Source organism: Ursus americanus, chromosome 25 (genome assembly GCF_024610735.1).
Source record: "Ursus americanus isolate L20-20 chromosome 25, mUrsAme1.1.p, whole genome shotgun sequence".
NCBI classification, from domain to species: domain Eukaryota; kingdom Metazoa; phylum Chordata; class Mammalia; order Carnivora; family Ursidae; genus Ursus; species Ursus americanus.
Window position 1 is genome coordinate 11203743 of NC_142151.1, and position 19327 is coordinate 11223069.

General features: G+C 43.0%; 1 protein-coding gene across 1 annotated transcript; it reads left to right on the plus strand.

Annotated features, from left to right (window-relative positions):
- The first annotated feature begins 1601 nt into the window (after positions 1–1601).
- Positions 1602–9689, plus strand: GABARAPL1 (GABA type A receptor associated protein like 1). Its single transcript, XM_045781283.2, has 4 exons — positions 1602–1965; positions 6201–6279; positions 7338–7456; positions 8342–9689. The coding sequence occupies exons 1-4, from the start codon at positions 1876–1878 to the stop codon at positions 8405–8407; spliced, it is 354 nt and encodes a 117-aa protein (XP_045637239.1). The 5' UTR covers positions 1602–1875; the 3' UTR covers positions 8408–9689.
- The last annotated feature ends 9638 nt before the right edge of the window (positions 9690–19327 follow it).

The window sequence follows — 19327 nt, forward strand, 5'->3', positions numbered from 1 at the left end:
GGTAGAGAGCAAAGTTTGGAAGATAACAAATTGTGTATTCTCAGATCGGCACTTATAAAAGCTTTGAGGTAGAAATAGTAACTGAAATTTTATCTTCAAACTATTTTTTATATGTAAATTGCCATTGTGCTCAAGTATTTTTTAAAATAAAAGTTAAAATCAGCATTTTAGCTATGATTTGATCAGAGAACCACACTCTCAAAATATTAATCTCCATCATTATTACTTTTCCCAACTGGTTGTAAAGTACTTCCTTTAAGAGATCTTAGCTATATTGGGTCAAAACTAAAATGAGCTAATAATTTCAATTTGAAAATAAGGACTAAAAATTATAAATTATAATATGATAGAGTAGTTCCTGGATTTTTATACAAAAAAGGACTGAAATACGCCATAGAATAAATAATTAACATCGAGAAGTAAGGCTATGCTCTTCATTTTCCTTTTTTCAATGATGAAACTTAGATTTTTAAATTTATTTTATTTTTTGTATTTTGTGGGTTTGTTTTTTAAACCAGAGACACCGAGACCATGATAAAAGAAGATAGGTGACAGGGACTGCCGTGTGTATTTCAGAGCTCCCTGGACCGCATCAGAGCAAAGCGATCCTTTCTCTCTCTTTTGTATCTTTTAAGATTTTCGCTGCCCTCCCCCTACAAGTCCCTGGAATCACTGCCATTAGCAGTGGTTGGAAAGGCCTTAGTACTTTGATTCTTGGTGGGGTGACAGGAGGGCCGGAGGGAGGCCACAAATGGCACCTAGCCCCATTCTTCCACCAGCCCTTCGGGTAGCACTTCATTTTCATCTTAGGGACACTTAACAAGTAGTACTATCCTCTGGTGAATTTTTGTGGAATAAAACCAGAAATGTTTAAGAAGTACCGCGTTAACCGCCTGAATTGTTTGATACTTTCTTTTACAGAAGACAGGCCCAGCTTCTGAGTTAACAGGAGAAAGTGAATCATTTCTATATTGGAATATGAGCGAAGCCCTTAGCAGTCATGACTGACATCACTCTCTGGACCTTGATTACATCGCTTGCCCTTCACCTTATACATCTTCTCAAATTCCTGAGTCATGCTTTGTTTATGCTGCTACTCTAGGAGCAAATTGCGGCAAGGACCCAAACAAAATGACGCCACCGTGGTTAAGGAGGGGTCAGGGTCGGAGGGAGCCAGCCTAGCACGCCGAGCCCTGGCGGCGCGACTGAAGGAGCAAAGGGCAAAATGCCATCACTGCGCACTTCTGTACTGGCCAAAGGAATTCCAGGACCACCATTCTTTCCTTCCCTAGACTCCAGATCCCAATAAGCTGGAAAAAGCTGGATTTTCGCCGTCTCTGTTTGTTTTTGGGTCAAACCAAAAACAGGGAGAAAGAGGGAAGAAGATATCTTTAGAACGCATTTTTTGCATTCACACCACTTTTAATGTCACAGCCACAATAAAATTCGAAGTAAAAAAAACTTTCATGTTGCAACAAACTCTACTCAGGAAAGTTTAGATTGAAAGAGAAGTCTTCGAAATAGATCGTGTTCCGCTCTTCCCCCCACCCGGCGCGGTCCAAACGCTGGAGGCGGGGCGGGGAGGCGGGACGTCATGACGTCACAATACCAACGCGCTGCCGTGTTGTTTTTGTGCTCCCAGCTCTGGGAAAAGCCGCTGGGATTTCTCTACCTGACCGACTCCGTCCTGCGCCCGAGGGGACCCGACATCCCTCCTGAAAGCTCTGCCAAGCTGCGTTGCGACGGGAGCTGACATTTCTGAGGCGGTTCTGATACCTGTCGAAATTTGGCAGAGGGAAGGGCGACGGGAGAGACGCAACCATCAGCGAGGAAGGCAGGCCCCGTCCGGGGATCTTAGAAACCCTGCGGTCCATCATGAAGTTCCAGTATAAGGAGGACCATCCCTTTGAGTATCGGAAAAAGGAAGGAGAAAAGATCCGGAAGAAATACCCGGACAGGGTCCCTGTGAGTGTAATAGGGAACGGGGAGGGGGAGGGAAGGGGATTAGTGGGGGTTGGGGGGAGTGGGGGAGTCGTGATGGCTGCCCTGAGGCACAAGAAGAAGGGGGTCTCTCTGATGACTGAGCCCTGAACGCCCTTCACTGTTAGGAGAGCTAATGGAATGGCTGTTCTCACTGCAGATCTTCTAAAACCCATCTCACCAGGCCCCGTCATCTTTAGAGCGGACCCTACGTTTGAGTGACTCAGCAGTATTCAGAGGATGTGCAGGTTGAGATGTGTTCAAAATGTGGCCCTTTTGTGAGAGAAGGATCAGGTTGGGACCCTACATTTGTTCCTTTTAAGATCCCAGGGAAGTTGTTCTCGAAATAGCTTGATGCTATGAGGTTTGCGTCCATCCATTTTTGCCTTAGGTGCTTCTCCCTTAAGTTGATTTTGGTCCTCATAATATTGGGTTTGGGAGGGAAAGTGGACCCTTTCTTTTATTCCATAAGAATTAGAAAAGTATGTGTGTTGGGGGGGGGGCGCCACAAGACAGGCCTGGCCCACAAAACAAGGTCACGTTCTCTGCGCAACAGCACGATTGCCTCATCATTCTTGGCTCCAGGGCATTTGTAGATGCAGCCAGCCTCCCTCCGGTATTTATTCGAGCAGATTATACCTGGACACGATAATTAAGGACTGAGGCCTTTTTCTTTCCGTTTTGGAAGCTGGTTTATGTGGTTAAAATTAGTGCCGGCAGTCAGGAGGAACAGAGGAAACGTTAAGGTAGCTTTCTGCATCCGGGCGCTTTTCCCGTCACCCCCTCCCCCGCCGCTTCCCTGGTTTTTCTGTAATGTAGGCTGCGCAGCCGGATTCAAGGCAGAAGACTTTTAAGTGGGGTAGGGGGAACAACCACCGTCGGGTTTTGTAATGAAGGAGCAGACACTTCCTTGTTCTGCTCTCTATAATATGTAATATTAGGATAAAGATTACATATTACGTACGGGTAAAATAATTGTTATTATCTGGTGCCAGTTCTTGACCTGCAGGTACTCCTTGGGACTCTTCTCCGGTCCTTACCTCATTTTCATGGTGTTACAGCTACTGGCAGCAGCTTGGGTCTTAGGCCCGCAGTAGAAACTCCCTGCAGTCCTTTATAAGGAATCAAGACCTTAGGGCTGTTCATTCACCAGGAGTTGCACACACGGGTGTTGGACTAAAAAGGAGAGCTAGCCCTGTTACCCACTCAGTAAATGATCCTTTGCAAATTACTTGTTTAGTCTCTGGACCTTGGGTGACTGTATCAAAAATTTCCCCCAGTTGTGGTGATAGCAATCCTACTTTCTTAGAATATTTAAAAATGACAACTTAAATTGATTGTTTGCTGTGTACCTGGCAGTATTGTACGTGCTCTGACTTCATTCACTTAATCCTCACACCGTTATAATCCCATTCTACAGATGAAGGATCTGTAGGACAGAGAAATCAAGTATTCCTAAAGGTTTCTTGGGGCTGGTGTATGGCAGAGCTGAGATTCCAACTCAGGTTTTTGGATCCTTCATGCCATATTGTTTCTCAATTTCTAATACAGTTCTGTTAAACAATTAAGGAGTTACTGTGTACCTCACACTGTTAGGTATTAGAAATTAAAAAAAACATTGCAGCCTTCAAAAGGTCAGAGTCGTCTGCTGCCAGAAAGCATCAATGGCTACCATTTTTTCAGATCTAAGTATGAGGCTCTGTTCAGTAGCTCTGCCTAAGTCACAAACTCTGAAATGTACCTGTTCCTAAATCTAGTTAAAATTCCCATGTATTTCTTCAAAACTGAGCCCTTCCCATTTCAGTCATTTACATGCATTCACCCAGAATATTTCAACTAATCCTCCCTATTTTCCTGCTCATTGTTTGGTGTAAAAAATGTTTTACCTCCGTGATAATTTGTAAGCTGTTAGAACCATTACTCAGATCTCACGGTTGGATTTTAACCAGTTTATAAGCCTCCCAACTGCTTTTCAGGTGCTCAGCCTGTGACCACCTTTGTAATTGTGACGCAGGAAGAAGAGCTGTGCTCTGAGTTGTGAGATTTTGTTCTGGTTCCGGGCAGGATCCATAATCTTGCTGTACTAAAGTATCCAGTTTACAGAAAAGAGGGTTAGTGTAAGTGATTTCTAAAGCCCCTTCCTTCCAGTTGGACCATGGGTGTTACCAAAGCAGTCGAGTATCCTGACTGCTCATATAAACTCAATTTAGTTGGCCCCTCATCTCTTAGGTACCATCCAAAAGAATGCATGTGCTCATACCTTGGGAAGGGAGGGTTTCTTGAGATCTTAAAGTATCTTAATAGCTACAATGTATTGAAAACCTGCAACACTGCAGGAAATTTAGGAACAGATTGTCTAGTCTTTAAACTTTGTAAAAGGCCCTGTGGAATATTTGGCCACATTGCGCAGAAGGAAAAAAACCTGAGAACCAGAGAGGAAAAGCATCTAACCCAGGGCTCACGAGTAGAGTTGGGATTCTTGGAAACCTAAAATATTTTCTGGTAAGCCAAGACCTTAATGATTACCGTTCACCCTCTTGTTCCTCTCTAAATCCTGCCCTCCTGGTTTTATTTGCCATACGTTTTATTGCCCTCTTTTTCTGCTCGCCCTTTGTGGTTTCCATCGCTTCCTACTGATGGGAGCCGACAACTTTCAGGGTTCCTTTGAGACACAGTGCTAGGCTCCCTCTCTTTCCCTTTGATTTTATTAACCTACTGACTTCCTGTCCATCCTCATTGTTGGGCCTTCACTGATCTCTCCTGAACCTCTTCCTACTTTTTCTTTTGAATTTCTGATTTACATATTTTTTTCTTCGGTTTTCATTTCATGTCCCTCTGGTCTTCTGGTTCAGGATTCTTTTTCTCCAGAAACACAAAATAATGTTTTTTTTACTATTCTAATGTCTTCCCTTTCATTTAACCCCAAGTCCCTCTCTTTAAGCTAATCCTTATATTAAGATAATTCTTTATAATTTACAAATCATTTTCACATAAAATTTTATGGATTACTCAAGGTTATTGTAGCAGTACCGTGACTGTAAAAGATACCATCTTCTTTTACTCACTGGAATGCTGTGGCTGAGAGAAATGAAGTGACCTGTTGGAGATTACACAGTTCCTTGGAGTATCTGTCTAGTGTTCCTTCTGCTTCTGTAACTTCTCTATACTTTCTGTATGTTAGATCAGGAATGATTGTATTTTTTCTTTTTTTTTTTAAAGATTTTATTTATTTATCTATTTAACAGATAGAGAACACAAGCAGGTGGAGCACCAGGCGAAGGGAGAGGGAGCCCCACGAGGGGCTTGATCCCAGGACTCTGGGATCATGACCTGAGCCAAAGGCAGATGCGTAACCAACTGAGCCACCCAGGCGCCCCTGTTTTCTAAACTAAAAATCGAAAGCTGATGGTTTTATAAAAGATTTTAAATATGTATAATTCCAATTAAATTACAATAAGCTATAAATACTAAGTATATTTTTATGGTTACTACATAAATATAAATGTTATTTAAATTTTTAAAATTTTATGCATAAAATCTTCCGTTTTAATCTATCTTCATTTTTTTCATTTTTTTCATTACAGAAATATATGATCTCTATAACATTTGAAGTATTATAGAAATACTTAACGTAGACATTGAAATCCTTTAAAACACTAACACCTAACCAGTATTGATAAATGAGTTACTGTAAATGACTTCGTATTACAGGATCTCATACTCTCAGTACTATTTAGTACTTCCCTTTGACTTTATAAAATGTGCTGTGAACATTTTCAGTCACTCTCGAAAATTTCAACAAGTATAAAATTTAAACCGCATTTATGTATACCTTTAATAAGTGGCATTCATTAGAAAGAGTAAAACGAGTAGGTACTCAGGAGCCTCAGAGGAAATGTACAGTCCTCTTGATGCACTCATTAAATACTAGGAAGTATAGATCTATACCTGACAGGTAACTTGTAATTACTTAAACTCAAGGTTCTCTTCACTTTTCGTCACATGCCCTCCATTCTCTTCTCATTGCAGTATTAGAACTATCACCTTACTAAGGAAGCCCATGTTCCCATAGGTTTTGTAAGAGGTAAAGGGGAATAAGAAATGGGAACATTTTAGTGGGTCTAGACAAACGCACTTCAAATAGGGCAACTGTAAGGATGTGGAAGGAAAAATACTAGATTAGATTCTGTATCTTTCATTCTCACTCTCCTCCCCCCCAGGTGATTGTGGAGAAGGCTCCTAAGGCCAGGGTGCCCGATCTGGACAAGAGGAAGTACCTGGTGCCCTCTGACCTCACTGGTAATGCTTTTCCCTCCCCAGACTCTCCTTCCCATCATGGAGCCTCTTTGGTCCCTCCTGTGTGCATGGGATGGTGGGATTGAGAGGAAGTAGGTTGAAGAAAGTGGGTGGGATTCTCCAAAGAGTGGGGGGACTCGAACTGGAGTGACTCAGCGGTTCCTTCTCCATTGCCAGTTCCCTTACGCATTTCCCATCACAGTGTCTTGTGATTTAGACACAGCAGAATGCATAACATTGAAAGCAGTGACCAGATGCCTGTGTTTTAAACTGCTTAGAATCTGTTTGTTATTGTGATAACAGTTTATTCCAAAAGGAAAGTCAGAGGGAGGATCTCATTTTAGAGATTCTCAGCTGAATACTTTGTCTCCTCATATTTGGTAATACGTTTTGTAGATACTGTTTGGGATTACAAAGAATATATTCTTGACCTTAATGATCCTTAATGGAATAATCAGGGATCCAGAAAACACTGGAAAGATTGTGTGGATGTGTTTGCACCAGAATTGTCGGATTGGAATGTCAGTCTTCTAGAACTTTTTCAGTATATTCGGTAGAAGGTGCTGTTGAACTCCGCTCATTGCCCAGACCTTGGGATGAGTGACCATGCTGAGATGACTGGAGTCTAGTAGACCTCTCCCTATCACTTGTTTGTCATAGGTGGGAATAGGGATGGGAGCGCATTTCAGATCCCATTTAGACAATGGTAAGAGTATTTTGATCTAGATGTACATGGAATTCCCTCAAAGTCGTCGTCAGGCTTTGCGTGGAGATGCTCGCATTATGTCTGAAATTGAGGAGGGTGGGAAAGGATTGAAGAAGCAGCTTCTCAGTGGCATGTCAGGGAATATGGAGGTTTCTTTGAGTTGCACTTTCTGTTTCTGAAGCTATAGGACAGTATTGGGCTCTGGCGAGATTTTATCTAAAGCCGGTACTTTGAAGGGTGCTGGTGCAGTAGAGGGTTTGGTTTTGGTTTGGTTTTTTTCTGGGCCTTCACCTTCTCGTAATCCCTTGTTTTCCCTAATTGCCTGCCTTTTCTAAAACCTTCTTCCTTTATCCAGTTGGCCAGTTCTACTTCTTAATCCGGAAGAGGATCCACCTGAGGCCTGAGGACGCCTTATTCTTCTTTGTCAACAACACTATCCCTCCCACTAGCGCTACCATGGGCCAGCTGTATGAGGTGAGTGTCCCGGTCACAATACCGTGCAGTCTCGTGTTCTCGAGCCTTTGTTCCAGGGTCTGTTGATGACACACCTGGGAAGTGGGGCAGGAGGTGTTACTTCCCTGTATCCCCTTACACGCTGCAGTGTAAGGCTCTGGGAGATGAGATGTCACTCGTGCTCTAGGGAGGGCGCAGCCCACTAGATTCATTCTTTCTGAATTCCCAGTTTTGCCTTATCCTAGGGTTCTGATCTTGGATCGTCTTTATTGAAACAGCAAGAAATTGTTTCTGATTGCAAATTCCAGATAGAATGAAATTAAAAATTATAAGGCAAAGCCTTTAAATTGATTCATTCGTCTTAACAGATAAACTCAATTTGAGAGAATAATTTGCTGACTTCATTTGGTTTAGTTGGTAAACTGTCAGAATCTAATGAGAAAACTGTTACAAAGGACTTGCTCATAACGTATCACCCAGTTTTGTGGCTGTATTATTCCTGAAAGGATTGCACATGGTACTGCCTCCTTGTTGTGCCCTGTGAGTTGTGTAAACTTACTCTAACAATCTCCTAATCTCATTTGTGTTCCATAGTATATATTCCCTGTTAGTGTATATTGTAGTATATAGATTTTTTGTATCTGTGTTCCCCTTGCTAGAAGGAGCTAAAAAAAAAAAAAAAAAAAAAGCCTTTTTAAGGGTCATGTTCTTATCCCTGATAATCGATATGTATTGATGTTCTCCTTGAAGATTTTTTGTGAACTCAAAAGTTATTCCAGCCACGTCTGCGTATTCTTTATTCTTTTCTCAGTGGAGGCTGACGATGCCTTGCATATCTACCTACCTTGGCGTGAGGCTCAGAGTCCCGAAGATAATGTGATGTTATCCTCTTGTCTCTTCCCTCAGGACAACCATGAGGAAGACTATTTTCTGTATGTGGCCTACAGTGACGAGAGTGTCTATGGGAAGTGAGTGGTGGAAGCCCAGCAGATGGGAGCACCTGGACTCGGGGGTAGGGGGAGGGGTGTGTGTGGGACTTGGGGAAAGAGAGGGAGGGCTCCCACCGTGGAGGAGACAGAAGGGGAAGACATCTGGAAACACTACACCGCACACACCGTCATCATATTTTCACACGCTCAACTGATATTTTTTGCTGCTTCCTCGGCCCAGGGAGAAAGCATGTCAGGACAGAGATGTTGGATTGGCTTTGATAGAGGAATGAAGACGATTTAATTTCGCAACATTTCTGTGAATTGATTTTTGTGTGATTTCACGGAAGAGTCAGGAGGTGGGGAAGTTCGGGCCAGAGATGATTGCGGACCACCAGTAACTTCCTGCTCTCCTTCCTCTTTGGGCAGAGATTCTATTTTTGACATTTGCACAAGACAGGTAGGGAAAGGGGATGAGGATGTTCCAGGACTACTGGTAGTAGATCATTCGTAGGGACCAAAAGAAGCCCATTGTAATTAAAGCATTGTGACCTTGACCTATCACCACACCTCCCCATCCCTGTCATAATCCCACATACAGATATCACAGCACCACACACAGCACCGGGTGTGAGACTATTAGGCCGACATTGAGAAGGAGCGCTCTCACCACTGGAAGACGAACCAGGCATGAGGGACGGTGCAGTTGTGAAGATAGTTTTGGTAGCATTAAACTGGAATTCACTAAGTCGAGCATCTCTGTCTAACGTGCTCTCTCTCTGGTGCCCCTTACCCCACACCTGCGTGGGACTTCAGTGAGCCACAACCATTTCCAGTTACGGGCTAAAACCACTCCTTCAGCATTTCCCAAACTTCGCCCCATGTGTAGGGACAGAGATGTCTTACGTATGGAAGGGGCAGGTGTGAGTGACACAGATAGCCTGCGCCTCCCACTCAGCCAGGATTCTTGCGCCCTTGTTGCTGTCCCTTCAGTCCCAGGCACACACAACTGCGAAGTGATGGCCAGCAGCCTGCTGATTTAGGTTCTCATGTACTGCAGCTGCTAGTTGGACAAGTGTGAGGGGATGACTTAATACTTCCTGGGGCTTCTGTGGATTCTGATTACTTTCACTTTCGGGGTTATGTGGGTGGGGGTGGGGAGCAGGAATCTCACTCAGACACGACATTTCAGTTCATCTCTGCTAATGAAAAGGGTCCTTCCTGTGGGAGAAATCTGTGTCCGTCTGTCAGCTGCAGATTCTTGTGTAATGAAGTTTATGCTGTCAGGCCAAGGAAATAAAATAATTGCATACCTTGAAAACCAACCACGATTTCAGAAATGTTGCTTTTTTTGACTGTACGTGCAAATAGATGACGTGTGGACTCTTGAGCAGAAAACTTCGAGTGAGGGTGGCTGTTAGAAATGAATGCTCAGGCATGGTCAGACATAGACAGGTTTACTGAGCTCTTTCTGGACCAGGAGTTGCTGTTCAGAGGTGAGCGTGGTGGGGCAGCGTGCCTGGTGTGTGGGTGATAGGTGTATGATTTTCTGCTCCACTGGTAATGCTTTGTCATTGCTTGATGTGTTTCTCAAAGCTGAAGATGGAACACTGCCGGGTGTGAGACTATAAGGGGTAAGGTGGGGGTGTGCTTATTAAAAGTGCAGATGTCTAACCCTCGTCCCAGATTCAGCTGACTCAGAATCTCAGCGTAGGTGTCTGATGTTAACCAGTGCCTCCTGACTCTGCGGCACGCTGAAGGTGGAGAGGCATTGCTCTGTGTACCTGCTTTTGTTCTGAGTACCCACCAAACTTAGTCTGTCGCATCTTGGTCATTGTGAGGCTGCCATCTCCCAGAGCAGCAGATGGCACATAGGTAAGGCTCTCGGGGTCAGAACACGTTTGATGTTTTCTGGCCATATGAGAGTCAGTCACTCATTCATTTGAAACCAAAATGTGGGTGAGCAGTGAGGGTACAAGTTAATGAGACATTGAAAAACCATGGAAGTAGTAGAAACTCCTTTTGTAACCTTAAAAGCCATCTCTAATCTCCTTTCATCTCTTCCAGCCATGTGTCCAAGTGGTGTCTGTCTCTGTAGACTCAGTTGGACTATATCACAGTTGCCAGACAATAGAAATAGGTGGTTTGGGGCGCCTGGGTGGCACAGCGGTTAAGCGTCTGCCTCCGGCTCAGGGCGTGATCCCGGCGTTACGGGATCGAGCCCCACATCGGGCTCCTCCGCTATGAGCCTGCTTCTTCCTCTCCCACTCCCCCTACCTGTGTTCCCTCTCTCGCTGGCTGTCTCTATCTCTGTCAAATAAATAAATAAAATCTTTAAAAAAAAAAAAAAATAGGTGGTGACAAAAGATCCGTGGTGGGATTCCACCCACCACCAAACCATGCTCAGTGCACTGATGGAGAAAGTTAAATCAGAACTGAGAAAAGAAGCATGAGCCCCTCAAGCACAACAGGCAGAGAATTATGCTCGCAGGCATTGGGATTTTGACAACAGAGCCTTAAAAATGAACACTGGTCAATACTGACAGAAAAACAATGGGGGGGGTGTTTCTGATACAGTCAAATGGACGCTAATATTTGAATTACAGATCAAACTATGTTTTGAAATGAATAGACAACCCACTAGCTAGGAATGAGATTAGGTGACTGTTTAAAAGCTAACACATAACATGGCAGATCCCAGCTCTCTACACAGTGGAGACGGTCCCTGTAGTGCAGGAGACTCGGGCCATTGATAAACCAAAGTAGTTAAGTTTGGAGGTTCTCCCCGAGGCAGCCTTTATTTCAGTCCTCCTCACTTCTGGATATTCCTGGTGGGGAAAATTGCTCCTTGGATGGGACGTTTCATACCATTTTAGACCAGCCTTCTGATTTTAAAGGTTTTTAAAGTTATTTAAAAAAAAATAACTTATTTTTTAAAGATTTTATTTGTCAGAGCACAAGTAGGGAGATTGGCAGGCAGAGGGAGAAGCAAGCTCCCCGCTGAGCAAGGAGCCTGATGTAGGACTCCATCCTAGGACCCTGGGATCATGACCTGAGCCGAAGGCAGATGCTTAACTAAGCCACTAAGCCCACGTAAAGTTGAATAACTTAGAACTAAGTAGAGAGCCAGGCCAGATATTTGAGTGCTGTGATTTGGGTATGATGCTCTTTCGTGAACCGTATCTTCCAAGTGTGCGTGCTATTCCCTGCTAGTGAAGCTTTAAAGCGCTTTGTATCCTCAGGCAGTGTGTCAGTCTTGAACTAAAACACTTCAGGAAATGTCTTTTCATTAACCTTGGTCTCATGTCCCAGGTAAGATTTCATTACCCTGATCCATCCTTCTGGAGACCAAGGTTGAATATTGTGTCAAAAAGCCCATTCTTCCCTCAGAGGCCAGTGTGACTCAGCAGAGATGAGTGAGTCCTTTGCAGTATTCTGAGAGATCTCAAATACTAGTACGTCGGGTGAGCCTAGATCTCAGAGGTTTCCCAAGGGTAGCCTGGGTTCATGCACATTGTCCTGGCTGATTTTTTAATGGTTCCTTACTTCACTTCCACAAGTTTCCCAGTGGACAAAACACATGGTCCTACTCCTTACACTAAGTAAAGTTTCTTCCCCCCCATCAAGAGAGAGAATGCCTGTGCCATCCAGACAGCATGCCCCAGTACAGCTCTTAACCCTTTGCGGATGATGACTAGAAAAAATGCCACTTCGGAATGGCAGACTACTGCTTTATTCCGTTTTTTCTTCCTCAGTACAGAATTGTTCTCTTCCTTGAAAGCACCGTGCGCTAAAAGCACAGAGGTAGCTAGGCAAGCATGAGCACTGCCTTGCGCCACTCCCAGGTACGCCTCTATGGCCAGGTGTGAACGCTGCTCCCCAAAGTGGGTGGTACCCAGTCCTCTGGGCTGTCACAGTGACCCTTGAACACAGCATTAAGGATTGCCAGTTGCTATGGAAGTGCTACGTTTATTAGGCAGTTTTACATTGTGTTATCATTAAGCAAGTGTAGGTGTGGTATGATTTTGGTTTTGCGTCTAGGCGGGTGGGGAGGGGGCACATGTACACTTGCCCATGGGTACAGCGCCAAGTCAGCTGTAAAGAACAAATTCAGTCACTTCTGGAAAATAACCGAGTTGATACATTGATTCCATCCAGTGTTTACAGAACTTAAGTATTCGTAGCTGTGTTTTCTTTTGGATCTTTTTTACTCTGAGAGATTTGAACAAGCTCCAAGCATTCATCATTGTTTTGTGGTGGGTTTTTGGGGTTTTTTTTTTGTTTTGTTTTTTAACCACCCTGCATGAAACCACCAATTATTTTCAGAAACTGGCCCATTTTGGACCTGGGATGGCTCTAAGTCCAGGTTGTCACTTGAGTGCAACCCTGAGTAACCAAGTATTTCCTTCTCATCTCTTGCCTCCCACCCACCTCCTCACCCTCCGCTCTGTTTACCTGGGTATTGCTGTGTTAGGTGTGAAGTGTGGTCAGCTCTGGCCTGTGGCACATGGTACACAGGATGACTTGGGGTGGTGGAGCTTGTTTTTCTTACTTTGGTACGTGCTTAACAACAAAAACAACCCCAGAAACACAAAGAATCCCTGTCTCAAAGGCTGTGAGAGGTGATGTGAGCCTGATTGCCCTGTTATAAGATCATTTTTTCCCATTTTCTATTATTATTATATACAGTTACAGGCACTTCAGTATTTTAGAAATACAAGTGCAGATTATTTTCCACATTTGAAGTAGGAGGAAGTGATCAACCCTAGAAGTAGTCAGATGACAATTCAATATGCCATTGTTTCAACAGTGACTAACAAGCTCCAAGTCATTCTGGTGTGTGTCCAACAGCGTGTTGGACCGTTTGTTTCGACATTTCTGCTTGCAGCCTGGCAGGGTGTTTATCTAAGATCTTCATGACTTTGGTTGAGAGGCACTTAAGCACCTAAAACTTGAATAAAGTGATCTTGAGATCTTGGATGGTGGGTTGAAGCATTTTCTATTTTCGCACTTCTAAGTAGGTTCAGCCTTCCCTCAGATTATTCAGGGAGAGCGTCCTGATTGCCTCTTGCTGGGTGTTCAGAGGCTAAAAGTCACAGTAAGCTGTGTGTTAGGGGCTGGCATTAGCTAACTTCCTCCAAGTCTTTGTTCTGCTGTTAACCTCGGGACCATCCTGGGCACCCTCTCAAGTATTTCAGCAACCTGCACCGACTCGCTGCTCTCCCACTCATTCCTACCGTGCTTGTTTCTGCACTTAGCACAGATCACCTTTTTTTTTTTTAAAGATTTGTTTGAGAGAGAGTGTGCATGCAAATGAGGTGGGGGGGAGGCATGGGAGAGGGGAAGGGCAGAAGGAGGAGGAGAAACTCCAGGCCGACTCTGTGCTCAGGGTGGAGCCTGACGTGGGACTCACTTCACTACTCTGAGATCAGGACCTGAGCGGAAATCAAGAGTCTGGTGCTTAACTGGCTGCGCCGTCCAGGTGACTTTAAGTCTTTTCAGTAGATAATAAGCTCCACAAAAGCAGAAACTTTGTTTTGTTCACTGATTTACATGAACTGGTCAGAACTATGCCTGGCATATAGTTTATGCTCAAAAATAGTGACAGAACAGTCGCTTCTGATAGGACAGAAGGTTTCAGTTCCAGGAGTAGGCAATTCTATTAAGAGCTAAATTGACCATAAAAGCACAGATTAGAAAAGGGCCACTCAAGGAACTCTGGGAGCCACTTGGAGCTTACTACAAGATCTTGAGGCAGGAAATAGGGCTCGAATCTCAGGGCTGCCACTTCAGTAGCTCTGTGACACAGGCCAATCTGTCTTACATTCGAATGAAATTGTGACTTCCTTTCCTCTCAGATACAATAATAGTTACATCTTAGGTTGTGAATATTGAATAAGTCCTTTGCAAACAATTAAACAGAATTATTGCCTATTCGGAGTCAATTTTATTTAAAATGACAGTAACAGGCTAGCTGGCAGAACAATTTAGGTGTTCGTTGTTTTACTGACGTTCATTGACATTCGTAGGATAGGGCAGGAGTCAGGGAAAATGAAGCGGCCTCTGTTCAGCTGGATGTCTGTAAAAACAGCTCTTCGATGATGGGAAACACCACAGAGAGGATTTTTTTTTTTTTTTTTCTGTTAACCCCTCCTTGAGGATTGATTTTCTTGATGACAGTAGCTGCCATTTATCCTCCATTTATCCTCGGTACTGTTGGTCTTTTCCACAGCACGCAGTAAAACGTAGACGTGGGGCAGAGTCGCTAGACCATTTTTCAGCTTTATAGAACTGGAATCAGTATCATGAATCTTAAAAAGAAATTTTTTTTTTTTTTTTGCTAAATAATTATGGAATGTCCAGACAAACATTCAAGATGGTATGCATGAATTAACACAGCTAACTCCCATTCGTTAGTTTTTATGCCACCCAAAGCGGAATGTAAAGCGCTGCCTTCCAAGGAGAATGCCCTTGGCTCTGGTGGTCTGCAGCTGGAAATGCTGTGCAACCGGAAGTGCTGTGCCGCCCACCAGGGGCACTTCCTCCCTCCTGAGTGCCGCCCACGGCTCCAAAAGACTAGATCCGGGATGGCAAGTTAGCTGTCTTTTCTCTTTGTCATCTTTCGTCTCTTCGGTCTTCTTTATAATCCCCAAGTGGTAAATCCCTCTAGAACCCACACTTCTTAAATATGAGTGTGCAAGAAGGAGAGTTAAAGGTGAGAGGGAGGGGAAGAACAAACACGGCCATCCAAAATAAAGATGGGATTTTCCTGCCCTACTTGCAACTGTGCATAAATATGGCAGTGACTTTAAACTCATGAATTTCAATTTCCTCTTCGGTAAATTAGAAATAATGGTATCTGCCCCTCAGAATTACATAGTTCTATACATAATACTATGATGTTACTAAAATCCTGTCACTCTTTAGTTGTTTCTCTCCTTAAGACCTGAATTATGTTTAAAATCATCTTTGCATCTCAGTGCCTGACTCTGAGTAACATTTTTGTTGAATCTGGAATGACTGCAGTATAAGATAGCGATAAAGACTAAAGCAGATTGGGCATTTTTCATGTTTTGAATATTAAATGCAAATCTCAGAATTCTCTAGCCAGCAGGTGAAGCATCCTTGGAAGCAAAGTTAAACCTTCAAAGCCAACTGGAGCTAAGTATAATTTAACTTTCCTACCGGCTTCTCTCTCCAGCCTCCACCCTTTGCCGTCTATGCTGTCACTTTGGTGGCTCACTTAGTTCCTCAAACTCACCAAGATCCTCACAACCTCAAGACCTTCCAAAGATTTATCTAGAATATCTCTCCCTCTATTAGTGAAGTTTCTCTGGAAGAACTAATAGGCTTATATAGAGAGATATAAGTATTTCTTTACAAGGTACTTAAGTACTTACCCTATTCCAACTTGTTCTTCATAGCTTGTCCCTCAAGCAAACATGAAGAGTCAAAATATGAACCATGGTTTTATCATCTGGTTTTACTCACTTGTCTTCTACTTGAAACATAAAATTAGAAATGTAATTATTTGGCAAGAGAACTATATCAGGGAACACCCAATAGGAGGAAAAAAAAAAAAAAAGTAGCATTTGCAGCAGTGCAGACAGAAGTTTGTGTTGCTTTGCATTTCCTGCTAGGATGCTGGAGAAGACCCTTTGCTTTTTCTGGTGAGACACCACTGCAAGCATTTCTCGCAGGGATCCGATCCCCTCAACCACAGCCCTGAAGGACACATGTCACATGTCCCGCAGACGGCGCTGGTCTGTTTAGCATTCATCTGCTTTGGACTGCAGCATGACATTAGCAGAGAGAGCAGCAGGCAGAGATTTTTTTTTTTTTTTTTAAGTTCCTGAAAATAGCTGCAAGATTCTCCTCAGGAAGGCTCATCTGAAAATTGAAGACTATTCTTTGTAATGGTCGTTCTAGGCCTTTCATGGCAAAAGACAGAAATGGTGTCTGTGATGCTCTCTGTGCAAGGCCTCTTCCCTCACCCTTTGACCAGAAGAGCTGCACCTGTTCCACTCCAAGTCACCTGGGATGCTTGAGTCGGGAGAAGAACCTGGGAAATCGAATCATCGAATCACCTGGCTGGATGGAGCCTCTGGTGTCATTTTTTTTTTTTTTTTTTAGCTATTGATTTTTCTCAGCTGAAGATTTGGGTGTGCTGATTCCACCCAACGTACTACACTACTAAGATAATAAATACAAACGTAATATTTACCTTTTACAAATCTTTTAAAATTCCAGTGCCTTATTTAACCCTTACCACAAACTCATGGAGTCATTCATTATCCACATTCTGCAGATACGTAAACACTGTCCAGGGGTTTGTGTCCAGTGGGTCTGGGGTTAGGCAAGCATGTTCACCTTTCTGTGTCTCCATTTTCTCATCTATAAATACAGTAATGCCAACTGCAGCTGACAAAAGAGGTAAAGCTTCAAAGTTCTTTACTGGATAAATGTTCCCTTCCTTTCTAATGTTTAATGTTTACTCTCTGAGCAGTTTGCTCAGAAAGTAAAACGATTTATGCATGCTTTGATTCCTAGTAATTGACAAGAGTTAATATTCCCATTCAGTTCTTGTAATTCCAGATACCATGCATTTCGGGGCACCTGGGTGGCTCAGTCGTTAAGCCTTCGGCTCAGGTCATGATCTGATCTCAGGGCCCTGGGATCGAGCCCCACATCCAGCTCCCTGCTCAGGGGGGAGTCTGCTTCTCCCTCTCCCACTCCCCCTGCTTGTGTTCCCTCTTTCGCTGGCTATCTCCCTCTGTGTCAAATAAATAAAACCTTTAAAAAAAAAAATACCGGGCATTTCTCCACATGTTGATATACAGGCATGGGGCATGCTTCCTTCCTAAAGACGTGTTAGGAGGATGAGAAAAAAAATTCTAAGAACAAGGAGAAGCTACACCAAAAAGCCATCAAGGATGATGGGATGGTTTGACTAGTGGTTCTTAAATTTGAAAGTATATCAGAATCACTGAGAGGGCTGGTTAAAATACTTTTTTGGGGCCTCACCATGAGTTTCTGATTCCGAAAGTCTAGGTGGGGGGGCGTGGGGCGGGCTATAATTTGCATTTCTGTAAGAAGTTCCCAGGTGGTGCTGATGCAACTGGTCCAAGGGCCATACTTTGGAAACCACGTTAGTAGAAATTAAATATAAAAACACCTTTTACCTTATCTTACACACTCCCAAGCCCTTGGTGAATTATTAAGTTGCAATATGGCTACGCAATGCTTCTCTGAGATGCATGAAGCTACCTGCATCTCCGGATTGCTTGTTAAGTAAAGAGAGGTTTTTCCTTATTACTCCAGACTTACTAATGTGAATTTCAGAGGGGTAAATACAGAGAACTGCATTTTAAACAAGGCTTTGTGTATGTAGATGGAATCTTGGGATCCACTAGGTAAAGTGTCACACTTTTCAGAGACTGAGAGAAATTCACAATCTGTGTAATCCTGTCCATGATACAATGTATCGAGGCCCCAGAAGGAATGAAAACCAGGAGACTCATTTGGGATGCTTTCTTTGTAGAACGGATTTATTGGAGCCTATCCAAGGAAGTTCTAAGAAATTATATTTTGGGTTTCTTTTCATCTAATCTTCAAAAAAAATTAGATAATATTAGTATGTTATAATCTGCTGTAATGTAGGTTTTTTTTTTTTTGTATATCATTGAACAAAATGACCTGTGGCTTTATAACCATGTTGAATTGAAACCACCATCCATCCTACTGAATGGGGCTTAAGGGACGTGGTGTTTCTATTTCTGGCTACCTATTAGCATAAGTCACAAGCATTTAAAACCACTGATACCAGGGCCCCACTTCAGTATCACTCCTGGGAAGGACAGGGGGAGGGTCTCAGCATCTTTACTTTTTACAAACCCCTCAAGTGATCTCTAGTCAGGGTTGTGAACAATTCCTTTGGCTGCTCTTGTTGAACAATACATTGGTATCAGTTCTGGAACTAGGAATTTCTCTCCTGAATTTGCTTAATTTTTCTTCTGTGTAACAGACAGAATAATTCTTGCCAGATCCATATTTCCTTCTTCAACTCTTGCAGTGTTGCAGACCCTGCGACAATTTCAGTTAGTGAATTTGATTTCTGCTACAGAGGAGTAGAGGCTATAGCGTGAGTCTTCTTGCACATCTTTAAGAAAATAAGCCACCTGTCTTCTGTCAGCAGTGGCTTTCATGCTATTTTGATCTGACTGAAAGTCTTTGATGAACTAACTTGCAAGGTATCTTTATCCCCAACTCTGTCGCAGCTAGGGAGTCTAGGTTTCTGAAACACCTGCCAAGTGTTTATATGTAATGAACACTTATGGCCACAAGGTGGCGGGCCAGATCCACTTAATCACAGTGCAGTCCATCGCCAAAGACGGAGGCTATCATTTTCCCATTTGTCACTAATAAGAGTTCACCTTACTGTAATCAAAGGCCATATAATCTTAGGACTAGACAGAAATATGAGAGATCATCTTGTTCATTTACTGTCAACTTTTTAAAAAAACTTTTCCCAAAGGAGGGAGATGCATTACACACTTTTAATTGTTATTCCAACTCTGGTATTTCTTTCAGAATCTAGATAAATACTAACACTTTATTTCAAACACATGGAAATGTTTCTGCTGAAAAAATTAACAGTGATGTGTATCTAAGAACTCAATTGCTGAAGGAAATAGAGGCCTAGTTAAAAGAAATCATGTCACATAAATTTGTTCCTTCATTTGTTTTCTTTGAGCTACCGAAGAGGTAGAAAAAAGTGGAAGACCAAATAAACATTTATAAGGGGAAAAGGCAAAATGCTTTGTTTCAACTCTGATTTTTACACTTCTGAATGTATGTGCCTCTGTAAAAGGTGAAGTTTTATCTGTAGACTATCGTGGCAATTCAAAAAGTGGGTGCTAATTTAAATTCTTTTAAATTTAGTCTCTTGAACTGATCTTGCCCT